Source organism: Vigna unguiculata, chromosome 11 (genome assembly GCF_004118075.2).
Source record: "Vigna unguiculata cultivar IT97K-499-35 chromosome 11, ASM411807v1, whole genome shotgun sequence".
NCBI classification, from domain to species: domain Eukaryota; kingdom Viridiplantae; phylum Streptophyta; class Magnoliopsida; order Fabales; family Fabaceae; genus Vigna; species Vigna unguiculata.
The window spans coordinates 31,152,718-31,172,590 of NC_040289.1; the positions used below are offsets into that span (position 1 = coordinate 31,152,718).

Genomic DNA, 19,873 nt, shown 5'->3' on the forward strand with positions numbered 1-19,873 from the left:
AAATGATTGAAAAATGTGGTTTTAGCACTTATGGTCAAGTTTGGGAGGTTGAGGCTTTATTTCTAGAGCCATGAAATTGTAATAAAAACTGATTACCAAGTACACAAAATTCCCAAAAGACCAGAACTGATGGACAAATGATAGGGTGATTGACTCTATTTATTGTGTCTAACAAATTGCTAAGTTGAGCATCAATATGTCTTTATAGACACCTACCTTAACATACCATAGAAGAGGAAGAGATCATCTAAAACCTTACAAGGACATCTCGGTCCTTGAAAAAACAATGTAGGTATTAAGCATAATATATATATATATATATATATATATATATATATATATATATATATATATATATATATATATAAAATTTTAATTTTAAATATATAGTAACACCAATTTATTAACTTTTTAGAAATGGTTTTGCAAGTTTACTTTAAAAAGTAAATTTAATTTATTCTATAATGGATGAAAAAGTAAAAAGTCTGCCAGCTAAATAGCCCATTAATTCCCTAGTTTAATCCAATGCCAAAAATATGACCATTATCTCACAACTTTAGAGTTATAAATTTAAAATGATTTATTTTTCAAAATTGGTTTTAATTTATACATGAAAATTAGTTTAAATTTATACAAAGAATTGTTTCATTTTCCAGGAATATTCACCAAAACATTTATCCAACAAATAAAAGAAAAATAGTTTATTTATTACTCCCCCGCACCCACATTTGTATGTCTCTGCATCATGTTTGGTTAGAACATCAACATACAATCTAAAGTATAAAGCTATCATCCACATCAATAGTTGCGTGAAACTATGAAACTGAAACATCAATGATGCTAAGACCCATTTTATTTGTAGATATCTATCTACAAATTATAAGAGCTGATGCAGCAATACAAAATCACTGGTTCAAACGCATCTTACACCACAAACATGCTACCTAAATAGAACAAAGAAATGGTTTCACAGTATCTACTTAGTGTAACTCAACCACGTTAGACACATAAGTGACTAAGGAATTCAACTTTCGATATTACAAATTGGAGAAAATTAAGGAAAACCAAAAAAAGAAAAACAAAGAAAAGAGATATTTTACACTGAATCTACCACTTCAACCTGCTGCTTGGCCAGGTATCTTTCTCTTCTTTCTTTCTGCACAAAAACCAATGACAATGAATGAGATCATGAAATTCCAACACAAACTTAACCAAAATGAGAGAAAAAAAAAATGATTAACATGTCTGACCCATTCATCTATAACAAGTCCTTCTCCAGCTACCCTAGGACCTGTCTCCTCTTGGGGCTTCTTTCTTGCTTCCAATGCAGCCTCTGCCTCAGCTAATTGCCGTTTAAGCTTATCCAAAGCCTTTGAGAAACCATGTTTCAAATTGGAGCAAGTAATTAGTACTAAAAGAGTAAAAACTTCATTTCACAAACAGTATGAATATGTGATGTAACTGATTCTTACTGCATAATGTATTTTTTTCCCTAGGTAAAACTATATCAGTTCTCACAGTTGACATTTTACACCAATAACTAGTAACATGAAAATTTGTTTTCCCTTTCTAATTTTTGGGGTCACCAAACTTAAATGATTATTTTTTCTAATTATTAGTCTTACAGGGCTAGGGCGTTCAGGGTCCAGAAAAATGACACGCAAAATTTGCTCCACTGCAACATGATCCCTTTGCTCATCAAACTGCATGAAGGATTACATGATAAAACTGTGATATAAGTACTTACAAGCATTGTGGATGATGCATGGAGAGTGATGCTAGACATCATGCAAGAGGGGCAATAATACATTACCAGTTCTGGTACATAGTCCATTTCGCCTTTCACTTTTAAGCTCATGATTTTGAACTTAACCCTGCTTTTCTGATCAATTGGTTTCTCATTGTTCTCTGGTGGCTCCACAAACTTAAACACTGCCAAACACATGATAAAATTGTAAGGTAATTCCTCAACTTGCAAGCATTCACCTATTTTTTTCGTTTAAAACTAGTTTAGAAGGATAAATTACCAGTTGCAATTATACTTTCACCAGGTGCAAGTATACCACCCGGAGGGCGCATATAGCAACTCTTAGGTGCAGTTGTTTGAAACTAAGACAAAAGAAGACAACACTATTAGAAGTAACCTTAACAAAGGATAAATAGAGCAAGCAAAAGTAGGCAACATTCCAAATTTCCAACAGGACCAACCTAAGCACAATTTGTGTCCAATTTTATCCTATGTGTAACAAGAAAATACTATTTGTCAAATACCACTTTCTGAATCCAACAGCACAAAAATAAAACCACAATAGCAATATGCAGCGCACCTTGAAAGCTACATGAGACTTGCAAGTGTTTTTAATTGCGATGGCGCTCCTAACTTGCTTACCAGGTTCATCTTCAAAACAAAGTCACACATCATATCAGACAGGAGACAAAACTAAGTAACATGCAGTGTGTAATATGGTATTTCAATAGACTCCACACCACATCCCTGTTCCTACACTCACTACAAGATAATATTGAACTATTAACCTTGTCCTTATACTTTTATCCTCGTTTTAGTCTCTATAGGATAAAACTATTCGTTTTAGTCTTCTTATCACTTCAGAAAGTTTTTGCAAGGGTTTTACATTGACAGAAATTCTACTCTGGTCTTAACACTGGATATGAAAACTCAGCTTTTATGAAGTGTAGAGACTAAGACAGAATTATTGGAAAAGGACTAAAACTTAAATCGAAGATAATTATAAGGACTAAAACTTAAAATGAAGACAATTATAAGTACCAAATGAATAATTTAACCGAAACTAAACTCAATGGGCACATTAGTCATGAACAATCCACTCACAAGAAATCAGATGGGAACTAGATACAACAACCACAACCACACATTGAATTAGTTAGTGTAAGAAAAAACAAAGTTAAAAGATTAATAATGAGAAAAGAAGCATACAAGGAAAGTAGAGCTTGTTGGGAGGATCAAGACGGAGTCTTCTCCTTGTGGGGAGCAAAGACTTAGCCACAGAAGAAACATTGGTGGAAGGTTGATGAGTGGATCTATCAAGAGATTGAAGAATCTGGCTCTGATGATGAACACTGTTATGCATAGAGGAAGTTGAAGAAGATGAAGAAGGATGAGTTGTTTGCCAAAATGGCATACTACAAAAGCTCCAAACTTTCCCATCAGAACCCGTTTTGACACTCTCCACCGCCATTATTGGCCGGGAAATGAGACTTCCGGCAAGTGGGCCGGTGAATTGGAGGCAAAGTTTGAAGCTTTAGTTTTGTTTGTTTTGTGGGTGAAGATGGATTTTGGCACTAGTATATGTATCAGATCAGATACCCTTGTTGGGTTGTCTTTGCTTATGAAAGCTCTATAACGTAGTTTGCCTCAGGAAAACGAGGATAGAACGTGACCTTTCGTTGTTTGTGACTTATAACTTTTTCATGTTTTGTCCAAAATGGTGGTTTTTAGTACCTTTATGATTGAGGTAATTTGGCAGCACAGGGAAATTGGGAAATTTTTTTATAATTATAAAAGTCCTTGGAATTTAATTAGAATGAGATGCTAATATAATCAATCAGGTCGAGTTTAACAGAAAAGGTAGTTTCCATAAATAACGAATTAATATTGAGATGTTTTTTAAAGTTAAAATTATGACAAAATGATAAAAGAAAACGTATTTATTTATCTTTGAACTTAATTTCTAAGTAATAAAAGACTATTTATCGTATTAGAACAAATAATATTATGATAATTCGATTGTGGGAACAAATAATTATATTAAAATCCAAGAGTGTTTACTAGATATAATAATCGGTGTGGAAAGGCAATTAAAGCATGAGAATATGGAATTTACTAAATGCCATCTAATCTCCTATATCTGAATATCCGAATTTTGGGTATATAGCATAGCATCTCACTTTCCATGATTTAGCTAAACTCTTTACAAAAGAAAAATGATAATGTTTTCATATTTCTAATTTCATTTTCATTCTTAAACACTTCTTGAAGAACTCGGATTTGAGTGATGTGAGTTTTGTGAATTTGATATATGCCTTTGAGATCCAACGTCTTTACAGTTGGTTTGATTCTACTCTCGATGCAATCATTTGCACTTCTTTTTTAGATTTCACACAAGATTTGCCATTCCACCTTTTCATTTCCCAACTAGTTAATTACTCATGTTACTAAAATTCATTAATTAATGTCAATTTGAGAAAATAAATAGATATAATATAACTTTCTTATATAGGTTGGTTCATTGATTACATAAAGTGGTACCTTAAATTGTGATTATGAAACTGAGGGAGAAAATATTTTGAGAAGAAAGAATTATTTATTGCTTGAGAATCTGTGTTTTGTTTATTTTATTCTGCATTACTGAAATTGATCTGTAACTGTCCACAAAATGATTCTACTATTGCACCAGCAAAGTAGCATCTATTTTTTTTTTTTTTTGTTTTCCATTAACAGAACAGTGACATGGAAAAAGGTTGTTTGTTTTATGGTTTGGAGGCTTTTAGCGGAAAGCAATATAGATAAGAACAAAACGAAAATCAGTGTCGATAATGGACTTGGCTTGAAATGTAAACCACAAAAGGTGAAGAAATACGGGGAAAATGGAAAAAGTATTGGATATATGCTTTTACCAAATTCACATCTCATTCTTCTTCTTTTTCTTATCCTCGATTTGATCGAATCACACACTGTGTTTGAAAAGAATAGATGGATTGAAGAAGAAGAAGAAGAAGGGATTAAAAACAATTTGAAAATGGCATGATAAGCTATGATGTTAGAGCATTACAAGTTGGTGGTGTCATTAAGAATGACAACACGAAAAAACAAACTGGTCCTCCCATGTGGCCCTCTTGCACAACGGCATCTTTATTTATCTTTTTTTTTCTTCTTCTTCTGCATATAAAATTCATTATCCACTGCTAATTATTTCATCCTCTACCAATTATCTGCCATGGAATAATCCAACAGTTCTTGCTATCAAAAGTTACTATGTTCGGAAGATTTTTAGCCAAAAAGTTATATTCAAGTATTTTATTTTAACTTTGTGCCATTTAATGACTCCTTCAATTATGAGACTTCATAAACAAGACACATATGTAATTAGAATTAACATACGAAAAGAACAAAAGTTAAAACATCTTAAAAATATGGTCTGATAACCATTAATGTGATGACATATTCTTGTTAGGATACACTTAAGATCATTCTGATATGATTTTAAAAAGTTAGACTTGAAATTTAACTAAATCTTAACAAATCAGTTTGTAAGAAGAGATTAAGAACAGAATGGATCATTCATATCTTTAAATTTACTTTATTATCAATTGATTCCAATAAAAATGTGTTTTTTTTTTTTCAATTTCTATTTCTTGACTTACTATTGAAGAGTTACAGTGTGACATGATGAAGCAGGTCCTTGAAAGCTTGGACCTACCATCTGGTGGTTAGTATTAGACAATGAAGAGAGTGAGGAGGGAATCTTTTTTGCAAGGGCCACATCTGATACTGGGCTTGGCTAATAGCCAATCTGCCATGCCATCACTCTGTTTCATCATTACAAAGGAAATTTTGTTTTTTTGTTAAAAAAAATAGGTAAGAGGAAGCCCCTGTCCTTACAAGGTTAGGAAAAACAAACTTTAAGGGCAATTTAAGAATAAAAACCTACTCATAATTATTATGGGCCAAAAGTAATGGGAATATATATTATAATTGTGAAAATTTAATATTGTTACGTTTGTTTGTGTAATAATTTTTGTTTATAATTATATCAGTAATTAATGAATCATATGTGATGATGTATTTATACTTTTGAGTTGATCATTAGGAAGGTGAGATCTCTTAATATTATAAGAGAAATATATGTGGCAATTAATTGTGTATTTATATATAAATTCGTATATATTGGATTCAATGAATAAGACAATTGTATTTTAAGTGTGGATTTATTAGAGATAGATTATTATATAAATGGGACCAAGTCTAATTTACATATTATTTTCAATCAAAAATTTTAAACTAATTGATTTATAGATTTTTTTTATAAGATGTTTAACTTTATCATTTTTATCTAATATGAAATTTAAATTTATTTAAATTAGTTTTTACGAAATCTTCTCGTTTAGAAATATCTTTCATATAAGGATAAAAATATATTTTGTAATTATTTAAATTTAGAAATTTCAAATATTTAATATTCTATCACATTTAAGGTACATGAATACAATAAAATAACAAGCTCTTCCATATAATATATCTCTTATATTTCTAAAATTTCTAAAATTTCAACAATGGTATCAAGGTTCTTCTAAGACTTGTACAAATAGAAGAGAATTTCTCATAAGTTGTTATTCTACTTTTCGATGGTGAAAGTTACGACATATAAGCGGTAAGAATGAAAATTTATATAGAAGGGTTAAATTATTGGGAAGTCGTGGAAGAGGATGACATTGTTGATCCATTGTGTGAAAATCTGATCATGATCCAAATAAACATGAAAAAAAGAAAAAAAGACAAAGAAGAACAAAGTTATGTTTGTTTCAAATGTTTCACAAATTATCCCCACCAAGATCATGGCCCTAAATTCACTAAAAGAAATTAAGGATTATTTGAAAGGAGAATACGAAAAAATGAGAAGACTTGAGATGTAACGTCCTGCTCAAATATTACTAATTAAAATAAAATAAAAATATTCTATTTTGTAAAAAGTAGGCAGTAATTAAAGCTTCTCCCCAAAGGTTATCAGGTGCACTAGGAACTAATAAGCATGACTTTCATTATTTCATTAAGAGTTATATTCTTTCTTTTAACTACTCCATCGAACTCAGATGAATATGGTAAGGTTTGTAAGACCCGAAAAATTAAATAAATAAATATTTATTTATTTAATACAAATGCAATTAATGGGATCTTTATAATATTTAATGCGGGGAGTTATAATAAGGAATAGTACTAGCTTAAGTGGTTGAGAGTACTTGGTTGTTTTGAGAGGACTTAGGTTTGAGTCTTGTGTATGTCATTAATGTGTTAATTTAATTGTTTTATTATTTTTATGATATGTTTGACCATGGAGTGTGATAATAAAATCATAGATGTGTATGAATTATAATGAAACATGAATTGGTTGGTTGGTTGGTTGTGCATTGGCTTGGTAATTGTGTGGTTGTCTTCAAACCTTGATTGACGTTTGGAATCTTAGAAAGGTTGTTAGAGCACAGGTTAGGGGATACAATCTAACTAACCCAATTTTTGGGTTTTGGCATGAACCGCCTGGCGGCAATGAATATTCGTCAGGCGGCGCTAGCAGATTTGACTTGTTTTTTTGTGTTTTATGAGTTTTGGGACTTTTTTATCAAGGGAAAAGGGCTTCTTAACAGTTAGTCGAATGAGGGAGGGGATTAATTGTTGAAATATGATGTGGTTGGAGGTAATTGAACCTGTATTGGTATGTATGAATATTAGGGTTCGAAAAATTAGGGATTTTTGGTTTTAGAGATCATTGTGTAGAAAAAGGCAATAAAATTATGTGTGTTTGCAGCCTAATGGAATATATGTGAACTTAAGCACATGATTGGAGGAGATTGAGTGGAAATTGATGAAATGAGGGATAATTGAGATTTTAGGGTTCACAGGTGCAGGGAAATTCTGGGTAGAATATCACTTAGATGTGTATGGTGAAATTATATGGCAAGGTGGTGAGGTTTGATGTTAGAATTACAAAAGGGTGGTTGGATAAGGTGACTAAGGTTCTAGAAGGAATAAGACTTGGAAATTGGACCGAGATATGTGTTGTTGGTCGTTGGAATTTGAGTTGTTATGGGTAATCATAGCTTGTGATAGAGTTTAAATGTGGGTATAGTGCTAATTGGAAATGGTATGAGTAAACTATTCATAATTTGGCATAGGTTTTGTGGAGATGCAATATGGGTCATGGTAATTTGTAAGATTACTTAATTGGTGATCTAAGGTGATGCTGCAATGATTTGGAGAGTGTGAGACTTGGTGCTGCAGGGTTTTAAACTAGTAAAACTCATTTACTATCAGACGAGAGTTACAAACTATGGAGGTTCTGGAGCGTGTAGTGTCTAGCGGTGAGGTTGATTCCGCTAGGCGAGAGTTGTGTGGGCAATGGCCACTAGAACAAGTGACGCTTGGTAGTGAGGATGATCCCGCCAAGCAATACCTGCAAAGCCAGAAACCTTTGGTCGTGTTGTGCCTGGCGGCGTATGGGTTCCACTAGGCGGTTTGTAACTAAATTTCGCCTAGCGGCGCTTAGGCAATGTTAGGCGATTGCTTAGGGGATAGGGGTTGTTCCGTTGGAATTGTGCGTGGTCTACATCACTTTGAATGAAACCTTAAGTATGGAACTTGTTGAGGACATTCCTGGAATTGTGGCTCAGAATGGAGGGTAAACACGTGGTAATCCCGAGTTATGGCCTAGTAATATGAAAAATCTGGTTTGAGCATGCGAGTTGTACCTCGTATGGTTTGGCTCCATTTGATTGACAATCACGGGTGGTGGCCAATGATGTTATGAATCTTAGAGAAGAACTAGCATGGGAAACTTTTATGGATCATTGTTACTATTTTTGTAAACAGTTATTTTAACTTGATCTTGAATTTTGTAATAGTTGTTTTGAACTTATGTATTTGAATTATGACACTTTAAATAAAGTTTAAATTTTTCGCATTTTGGAAAAAAGATTTTATTAAATTGGTATTATTATTATTATTATTATTATTATTTTATTTAAATTAGTAATATCGACTAAGATGTTACAAGGTTATCTCATAGATAATACCTTTTTTAACACCATATTCATAAACAATACATACTTACCACCTCTATTTGATTTAATGCTCTTAATTTTTTATTCAATTAATTTTCTAGTTTCGCTTTATAAGTTAAAAGCACAGTTTCACTTTATAAATTAAAAGCACAACAAAAACTTTATTTCTATGATTATGTGCACTTTAGTATATTTAATATAATTATCTTAAAAAATAATTTTTATCATCTCATGATTTGATTTAAACATGATTTGTTTTAAATCAGTATGAATTAATCTAACAATTCAAGACGGTGTACTTAATAACAAACTTTCTTTATAATTTTAGATTCACATATATTATATTTACTACTTTACTTATCATACATATTAATTAATTTTAATCATTATAATTTTTATAATATATAAAGAATTACATATTAATTAATTTTAATCATTATAATTTTTATTATAATTTTTATAATATATGAAGAATTAACATATCCTAAGCATATGTCATACATTATGTGAATCAATAATATAAGTATAAGATTTATTAATAATTTCACAAATATTAAATATAAATTAATAATTTCATAAATATTGAATATAAAGGATTCACCACAAACACTCTATTAAGCAAACACTCTATTTTTTTATCAAAGCAATCTTATTGTCATAAGAATCTTATGATATTTAAATAAGACTTTAATCCCAATTTTTTTTTCTAATAATAAGACAAAGAGATTAGATTAGATTAATATTAATTGATAGCACATGGAACACTTCCCTCTAAGAGGTAACTCTAATAATAAGACTAGAGAGATTAGATTAATATTGATTGATAAGGTAACTCTAATAATAAGACTAGAGAGATTAGATTAATATTGATTGATAGCACATGGAACATATCACTCAAGAGGTCAGAGTCTTCTTTCCAAATGTGAGTTCTCCCTTTTCCAGAGAGTTGTCATGGAATCACCTTTCTGCCCGTATTTATAGGCGGAGGAAGAAGGTTATGATGGGCCAAAACCCATGGCTTGTGGGTTGTAACAGCCCAAAGTTCACAACTGTGCAACGGGAATAGGGGTTGCAAATATCTGCAACTACCGTATATTTTACAATATACTTTATCCAGTCTTTATTTTATAACAGAGACTTCAGTAGCCTTTAGCTAGATTTTAAGCAATGCAATATAAGAGATTCTCATAGTCTTGATCTAATTGACCTTCCTCTAATTTAGTACAGAATACTTGTTTAATAATGAGTTTGGAAGCTCATCGAGGATGGAAAAATCACGATTGATATAGCTTCTGAAAATCAGGTTCATATGTGAACAATCACATATCTAAACTGAAATCAAAATACACTCAAGTTAACTAAAAACAAGGAAATAGGTGCTACCACCATCTCTGTTATCTTTTTGTCTTTTCAAGTCACAAAAGTTTGAGCAAACAAAATTACTTGCAAGTTGCAACCTTCTTAGAAGATTAGACATACGGAAGTGGAAATGGCAATTGTCAACAATGTGATTAATCAAAGTTTACAAAATGATTGCCACAGCAACAAGTAATGTTCCAGTACTACTATACACAATATGGTCACAGAAATCTCAGCCCTCATCTTCCATTGAGACTAAGCTTGATTTCTTCAATCGAAAGGAAAAAAAAAAATAAACGTTCTTGTCGGTTTATGTATATCTAATTAGGCCCCCAACAACTTAAGTACATGACTTTCCTCAATGACTCTTCTGATTGTTTTGTGTTGTCTTCTTTCAGTCTTGTGGAGACCATGGTAGAAGAAGTGGAAGAAAGCTTCCTAGCCTGAGAGAACGAACCAACACGGGTTTTGAGATGCTGTTGAGCTGATCTCAAACCATGGTTCCACCTGCAGATACCCTGGTCTTTCAAGGCCTCCACAACTCCGACACTAGCTGCCACACTCCATGCTCTAATTGCTGAACTCATTTTGTGACGATGATGTTGTAATTCTTCTTAGACTGTGGTTGGTTTTTGGTTGAATGAATGAGGATATGTAACGAAGGTGGTGATGTTTATATAGTAAGAAAGAAGCACATGGAAATGGCCATGGTTTTTGGAAAACCAGGGGAAGTAAAGCGGTGGTTTCAGCAAACACAGTGGGCTATGACTCATATGTATCCTGGATTATAGGGAACACGTGTGTTTGCGAATGAAGTTGATGTGACACGTGTTGATGAAAACTAAATGATAAGTTCCACCATGTTTGCTGTTGTTTGTTTTTATCAATATTTAATGTTCACATTAAATAAAACTATGTCACGCCTTTTCCCCCTAATAATTTAAGTTTTGTCTCCTGTTTTAAATCTTCCTATTTATTCCTTATGCTACCAGATTTCATGTTATAATAATATACTTGATGGTTTTACGGGCCGAATAGAAACCATAAAGCTTGTGCTATTATAAAATTCTATCCACTATAACGTTTAAACTTTGCAGATGAGTATTTTGGTTATTGGTCACTTTATACTTGTCGATAAAATTTATATAATGTGAATTTGCCTCAATATATTCACGTGTTCACAATATAAGTATTTTATGAATTTGTCTTTAATTAACTTTATTTTTGGAAAATGACGGTCTTTCATCAATTTTTACATTTTTTTTCACAACTTTAGTTACTTGAAATTTTTTTTTTTTTTAATGTCATAGTTCTCTGCAAAGTGTGTGTAATTTAATTTGTTTTTAATGTCATAGTTATTTGCAAAGTGTGTGTTATGAATTAAAATACATTTTAATCCAATTAAGTTAACTCTTTTACACGTCAAACGTATTTTACGGTAAAATTTGAGTTGTTCGTACTATTCCACGATAACATTTGAGTTGTTCACATTATATGTGTTTTCACTTCAAAATAGTTGGGAAATACATTTTACACATCAACAAAAATTAACTACGTGATTGGGTTAAAATGACTATATCCATTCATTTATTTAAATTTGGAGACCAAAATGTACCAAAATTTCAAAAACAATTTTTAATTTTGTGTTAAATTTTAAGAACTAAAAACATATTTAAATATATATATATATATATATATATATATATATATATATATATATATATATATATATAATTACAAACACTTTTAGAATTATAAGGGTTTAGTTGATTAATTTATCATACGAGACATGATAGGTAGGAATTTGAATTTTTTGTTGAATTTTTAATATTATTCTTTTATCGTATCTTTAAAATATAGTGATGAATACTGATTTTGATATTTATAAATATATTAAAAAAATTAAAATAGTGTATTGTTTATGCTTAACCGATAACAACACCAAAAATTCAATAAAAAAAATTTAGACCGGAGATATAGTTATGATGTATTAGTTACGATTCTAAACGAAGAGGACACGGACGTGAAGGCTCGAAGCATTCTCTACCTAACAAAGTCATTGGGCAATTAATAAGTGTACATGTTATGGAATAATAGGATTTGTAAGAACTAAGAAGTTTGCATTTGAATATTGCTGCTCTGTTTCCTTTGCAAGCTTAAGCATTAGCTATAATGGCATTTATAAGGGTTGATTTTGTAACTATGTAGAAACAAAATGCCAAATGCCATTTATAAGGGTTGATTTTGTAACTATGTACAAACAAAGTAGGTGATTGGCAGGTAAAGCCAGTGGTTTTTGCTTTGGTAGGGACTAAAGAAAGTAGGAGTAGTAGGTAATTATTTATTGATATTGTGAAAGGATCGTTCTCATTTGATGGGACCACACGTCGGTGTGAATTATGTGACCTAGTTGCATTGCAAAGAGCAACAAAGGCTCTGGTTTCTGTAATCACTGGTAGACAAGTCCAGCACACGGTTTACATCTTATGATATGAAATCAAGGGCACATATTTTAATCGTTTGTGACAAAATCAATCAGATTTATACCTGCTTATTGGGAGGGAATCATTGAATTGCTTCTTTTGTGCTTAACATTTTCTTAAAGCATTAAAGTAACTCCACTCTATAGTATAGTCTGTGTTCAAAGAATGAACTCAACTAGAGATATATTATAAAATTTTATAAAAGAAATCTTTTACCGGATTATACCTGTATTTGAACAATATTTTTTACTATGCTGTTAGACAGAGATAATTGTAGACTTCTAACATTTATTCAATTTACACAAGAAAAATTTAACTAAGAAGAGTGATTAAATAATTGTTTTTGAAATAACTCTTAGATTTCTAAAGTGAAGTTCCGGAGCATTAAAATGGTGTATTTCTTTTTTCAAAATTATCGAAATGGACTTATTTAGAAAAAAAAAAGAAGAATAAAAATAGGTAAGTCACATGAGTCTTGGTATAAATTTATCGTGAAGAAGTCATGTTAGCTTGAACGATTTTTTTAGTTACTAAAGTTGGTTAGGGTTGAAGTCAAAACTAATTGATTCAGGTCCAACTCGAGAAAAGTTACTCAAATCTAATTCAAATTGACTTAGTCAGGGTCTAGGTTGAGCAAGCCAATATGGTTCCTGATCGAGCCAAAGTGGTCAGTCCAAGTTCAAGTCAAGCCAAATCACTTTGCACTTAGGTCAAGGTGAGTAGACCTCATTCGATCGAGTTGATATAGGTCCACATTCATTCTAGTTGGACCCGATCCATGTTCAAACAAGTTGGGCTAGGCCTAATCAAAATCACGATCAGTCCAAGCCAATCAAAATCAAGTCGAGTCAAACCCAAGTCAAGCAGAATTGACCTAGGTCTAGGTAGACCTGAAATGATAGAGCTAAGGTTGGACTGAATTGGCTTGCACCTTGTTCGAGTCAAGTCAGCTCAGGCCCAGATCGAGCCAAGTCTAGTTTGTTTAGATTGAGTTAGACTTAAGTAGGATCAAGACAGTTAGACTTAGATGAGATCAAGATAGACAACACCAAATCAACATCAAATGAAGTTGGATCATGACTGATACATAAGATCTACATTGATTTGAAACTATTGAATTAGGTTGATCCCATATTTGATTAATTAGATTAATCCCATATTTATTATAATTGACAAAGTAAATTTAATAATAAATTTTATTAGGATTGAACGGTTACCACTAGGCCAAAAGCTATAGTTATTAGTTAGGGCACAACTCTTTTTACTTAAGAGTGTACACACAAGCCCAAGTGCCACGATTTGATTGTGACTCGACCCACTTAGCCTCCGCCACGAGACAATTGATGGCACATGCAACAATCTCCCCCTCAACAATTGTCCTACTAGGAATCAAACTTGATTGTAACTTGGCCCACTTACCTCCGTCACAGGACAATTGTGTCACAAGACAATTGTGCAACCCGGAACAAATTTAATCCAACTTAAATTAGATTAGAAAAATATCTAAACTAATGTGATTTAATTAAAATAGATTTAAACTTTAAATCCACTCGGATTTTGAAAAATCTAATCTATCATCACCCCCTAAAGTAAACCAAGTCGAGTTTGAATTTTGCCTTTAAAAATGTTGGCTTGTTGATCTTCTTTGCATTTACAGTGATATTCCAATATCCACACAGACCAAATATTGTTCTTCTCTGAGCATCAACTCAGATACTGAAGTGTATGAAGAGAATTCAATTGAATCCAGTTCGATGTTCAGCAATGCTCTCACGAGGTATTTTATATAGCCATGCATATACACTTCAACCGTCATTACATTGATCTTCCTTCCAGTAATATAGTAGTAGCTCTTTCATATTCAAATTGGATTGAAAACAAAGGAAATATGAGTTACCCCATTTCATTCTTTTCCCCTGTTGAAATCAATTAAGTTTTAAGTTTTAGTTAACAAATTTCAATACAAACAGATTCCTAACCTCACAGAAAGAATTAGGCACATGGAAGAAGAGGGGGAAAACTAAAGAACACATGAAGTTTGGCAAATTTCAACCGTCAAAAAAATATGATTATATTTATCATCATAATTTACATACTGATTGTCACATCAGATAAGCAAATCTTTAAAAAATTTACAATACGAGCCAAGAAATCACAACCCTCAAGTTGCTTTGAGGCGAAGATTGCTTGATTCCAAGAACTGAAAGAAGAAAAAGGTTTTATCTAGTTGGGACCCCATGAGCTTAAGTACATGACGGTTCTGATGGAATCCTCCGACTGTTTTAGCTTGTCGCGTTTTGGTGTTGTGAAAATGGTAGCAGAAGAAGAAGAAGAAGAAGAAAGGTTTTGTGCTTGAGTGAGCGAACTAACATGAATTTTGAGACGTTGTTGAACAGATTTCAAAGCATGGTTCCACCTGCAGATGCCTTGGTCTTTCAAGGCTTCCACAACTCCAACACTGGTTGCCACACTCCATGCTCTAATTGTTGAACTCATCTTTGATGATCTTTTGTAAATCTTCTTGCACTATATTTGATGACAGAAGAAAACCAAGTTTAATCTATGAATGAATGAATGAATGACGGTGCTCCTTTTATAATAGACATGAGAATAGTGAAGTTGCAAACAAAAGCAAATGACCACAGGTTTTGGGAAAAACCAGAGGAAGTAAACCGGTGGTTTTAGCAAACACAATGGGCTATGTTTCAGAACAAGTTACTGTCAAGTTACATGCATACAAATTCATCACAACACGTGTTTTTGTTAATAATAAAATAGTTGTTGTATACGAAGCAAACTTTTTAACACTTACGCCAGAAAGAAAATAAAAATTCTTTAAGAAAAATAAAGATTTTTTTCCTATTTGTTTGGATCAGTGAAATCGTAATTTAAATATATATATATATATATATATATATATATATATTAAAGAAAGTTAATCTTTTTCCCATTAAGTTTTTAAGATAAAGTTGCATATTACTAAAGAGAATATAATGATAATTCAATGGTTAGTGGTTAGGAAGAAAGGTGAGATAAATTATGGGTTGTGGATTCAACTATTCCTGCTTACGGTTTAAATTATCTTTCCTAATTTTCTCCGTCTCTTCTTCCTCCTTCTTCAACTCTTTTCTCTCCTACTTTTGAAGTCCAAAATCCTTCTCTCACAATGCAACTTTGTTTTTTTTTCCTTCCTCTTCGTCTTCCTTCTCACAATAACTATCCTATATTTGAATTTTTATTCTTCTCTAAGCGATTAGGACGTAGCTATGTTCAACATCGTTGGTTTGCTTGCCACCGTTGGTCTTCTCGCCAGCAGTGGTTTGCTCGTCACACCCGCTAAGGTCGTCACATTCGCTAAGGTCATCGTCATCATGGTCTCGACCTGTTTGGTTGTTTTCCAAACTAGTGCAGAAATTGCATATTACATCGGTTAATTCAGGCGTATTACATCGGTTTGACAATCGATGTGGTATGTAGATGTGATATATTACATCGGTGATATAACCGTTGTAATAGGTTTACCATATAACCTCGGTGGACCAAGAACCGTTTTAAAATTAGGAGATCAGAGCATGAAAAAACGCGAAATATTACATCGATTAATGCTTAAATCGATGTAATACATTGGAGTTATTACATCGGTTAGTGTCACAACCGATGTAATAGGGGTATGTTTTTTTTATATAGCAGATTGGTTTTGGGAACTATATCCAATAACCTGCAAAAACCACAATTATCCAGATTCTAGACAATTTAAACTTTCGTTTCCTAAGCTACAATAAGTTGCCAAAGCCTATCAAAACTATTAGGCTAAATGTTAAGGCTACAAAATACCTTAAATATCCAAAATAAAACATTTTTAATGGCTATCAAAACTAATATTTTAGCCTCAAAAAATATCTTGCCCATTCCTTACGAATTTCTTCAACTTTATCTTTGCCCAATGGCTCGACTCCGTCAAAAACCTGAAATATGGAATATATTAATTATGGTATATCATAGAAAGCAAAGTTAAACATCAATAATTGAATTAACTCTTACATCGGCCCATGAATCAACAATGGTAGCCCGAGCTATGGTCCACATCCAATGCATAACGTAGTGTGTACACTCAAAGCTTCCACGTTGCCTATTGCACTAATATATGAAGAACTAAGAAATTTTAGTTGATAATATGTAGATTCAATGCAAAGTACATACCTTAGGATAAATCCAATCAAGATGAGATGAAGATGTAATGGATTTACCATCCAAGATACCACTCACATTGATAACACTAAAATAAAAGTCATTAGTAATTTACAATATAATCATAAAATACATTACTTTAGTAATTAACACTTACTTCTGTATTAAAGTTTTCATTTCTTTGCTTGGCTTCTTGTGCAATGAACAAAACTATACGACAATACAGTCTATGGGGAAAATAATAATCAATTGCCAATGACACCTGCCAAATAAGAATTTTAGTTAGTGATATGGAATTAGTTAGATAATAAGTAAAGTGAGATTCCAACTTACCCTTCAATATAAGGGGCAATGTAAATTCTTTTCTTGGATTCATGAATCCATCGTTGAATATATCTTTGAGTGTGCATTGATCTATTCCCAGACTTTTGTATAATTTGAGGCTCAAAGAAACCATAAATATCAATGTGCCTCACATTGAGAATTAATTCATTTAGATACCTACATTTATACAAATTCAGAAGGATAATGTTGATTTCACAAAACATAAGATAAATGCAAAATCTAAATTTAGAGTGCACTCACATAATCCAAAGTTGAATGACTGCAATGTTCAACATCTGATTACCCTGGATTATTTCCCACAAATCTGACATAATCACATACAAAGGTATATTGCCATTGTCAACGCCAAATATTGTTACATCCCAAGGAATGGGAAAAGGTTATTGATACAAATCAGAAGAAGCCACAATCAACCCCTGAATTGGATTACCATTCTGGTGAGATAGGGGCCCGAGCTTGGGCTCATCCTCGGGCTCATATATGGGCTCATCCTCGGGCTTAGGGCTTGCATGAGATGCAATTGGGGACTTTTGTTTAATCCTAGGGTCTTGTAAAACATACTAACAAACTTAAATACGATGTGTTAAAAGTTATGTACAAATGTAATTAAGAAAAACATACCTTCTTTGTTGAAAATATAAGAATATAAGAAATTAAAGTTATATAAAATTTTAAAAAACTAAATGTTATAGGAGATGAAAATATTTGCTTGTGAAAGTGTTTGGACCTTCAGACCACCAAATGCAAGTAAAGGAACACTTAGAGAGCCCTGAAGAACCCAACAGAGGGCGGCAGCAACAGATGGATGGAGGGACAAGCCGCGGCAGCGGGGTTTTTCACGAAATAACCTCCTCCCAAAAAGCCCACACCAAGCGGCAACAACGTGAGACCCCACGACGACGCAATGCTGCGGTGGAGGGAGAGTGGCCGTGCAAGGGTAAGCAGCGACGACAAGGGGCACGACACTCTAACCAAACCACAACCTTAGAGAACCGGTGACAAGAGGCACGAGTGGTTTGACTACGGGAGGCGACTAACGACAGACAGAGCTCCAGCGGTGTGGCCGTGCGGTGGAAGTAGAGTTCCAAAACAGAGAAGCGACGTGGCCGAACGAAGGGTTGCGCGAACGATGGTGGTTGCACGAACGACGGTGGTAATGGCTGCTTGGATGGCGACAAAAGAACCTTAATGTGGAGGAGGAGTTCACATTTCAGTGGTGGGGTGGAGTAGAGGAAGAAGAAGCGTATAGTGAAGTGCGAAGAAGAAAATAAGAAATTAGGGGGAAACCCAACTGGCTGCATTTATTAGGGTACTATATCGATTAAATGTTGTAACCTATGTAGTATTGTTTAAATCTGTGTAAAAAATAGGTTTTTCCAATTTATTTTCTTTAAAAAGTAAATGTTACATCGGTTATTAGAGTAACCGATGTAATAAATGTCCCAGTATTTTCAAAAATGCCACCACGCACTATACTACATCAATTTTCGTGTAACTGCTGTAAAATCTTGTTGTAGTATGTCATTTATGCACTAGTGAAGCGTTGTTGCTGTGGTTGTTACTGCATGTTATGCTCTGCTGGATATACTCTACTCGTCATCGATGTTGCTCCACTCTGCTAGATTTGCTTTGTTTACCACCGGTGTTGCTCCACTAATCGTGTTGGGATTTTTAGGGCTTTTGATAATATGAGAGATATAAAAGATATATGAGAGATATATGTGATATGTTATACGGAGGAACATATTTTTGTATTTTATTGATATACTCTATATATAGAGCAAAATATAACGAATATCAAGTATAAAATATTTAGAATATCTCACTCCTAATCTAAAATAATAACAAATTTCTAAAACTGACACATATATCTAAAAATGAAATATTTTCTAAAAACTAATTTAAATAAAAAAGATATTAAGTAATATTCTCAACATTCCTCCTTGCTTAATATCTGTTTATTTTATTTCTTCAGATTTGATTCTCCATCTTTTGATGCTTGATTTTCTCCTCTTTTTGTGCTTGCAATATTTGTTTTTTTCCTTCTTCCATGGCATCACATCTTTCTTCAATTTGGCATCATCCTTTATATTGACATTATCTTCTTTTTCTTTGTCCGGTGTGGATTTCATTGGAGTGGCATTGGACCTTTTGTGAATATTAAAATGTGAACCTCTATCTACTTTCTTCACTTGGACATCTACTTTCTTCCAAAGATATTTATCTTCTAATTTTGATCCTTCTTTCATGCTTACTTTCTTTTTATCAAATTCCTCCTTCATAAAATCCAGCGCAAATCTTCTGTCTTTCATGTGAACTTTGAATACCTCTATGTTGTTAGTATTTTTGATCACACATACTTTATTTTCAAAGGAGACCTTATAACATTTCTCTAACAATTGAGCAACACTTAACAAATTCTGGGTAATCTCAGGAACATATAAGACATCAAAAATTAATTTGATACCTGAATGAGTTTTAATTGAAACCATTCTTGTACCTTTCACAACAAGTTGTTCTCCATTCCCAATTCTTACCTTGGAAATATTTGATTTATTCAGCTCCTTGAAAATTTCTCTATCATGAGTCATATGGTTTGTGCAACCACTATCTATAATCCAATTTTTTGAAGATTCGTTGGTTGTGACACATGATGTTGCAACAAGTAGATCCTCCTCTGATTTATC

General features: G+C 32.7%; 2 protein-coding genes across 2 annotated transcripts; both read right to left on the reverse strand.

The window, feature by feature from the left end:
* Window positions 1-824: 824 nt before the first annotated feature.
* On the reverse strand, window positions 825-3,449 carry LOC114168672 (vesicle-associated protein 4-2-like). Its single transcript, XM_028053573.1, has 7 exons — window positions 2,957-3,449; window positions 2,328-2,398; window positions 2,028-2,109; window positions 1,814-1,932; window positions 1,626-1,703; window positions 1,251-1,370; window positions 825-1,156 (listed from the first exon to the last, which is right to left on the reverse strand). Exons 1-7 carry the CDS (start codon window positions 3,216-3,218, stop codon window positions 1,097-1,099), a joined length of 792 nt encoding a protein of 263 aa, XP_027909374.1. The 5' UTR covers window positions 3,219-3,449; the 3' UTR covers window positions 825-1,096.
* A 6,721-nt stretch (window positions 3,450-10,170) lies between these two features.
* LOC114168906 lies at window positions 10,171-10,784 on the reverse strand. Its single transcript, XM_028053879.1, has one exon. It carries the CDS (start codon window positions 10,755-10,757, stop codon window positions 10,491-10,493), a length of 267 nt encoding a protein of 88 aa, XP_027909680.1. The 5' UTR covers window positions 10,758-10,784; the 3' UTR covers window positions 10,171-10,490.
* Window positions 10,785-19,873: the final 9,089 nt, after the last annotated feature.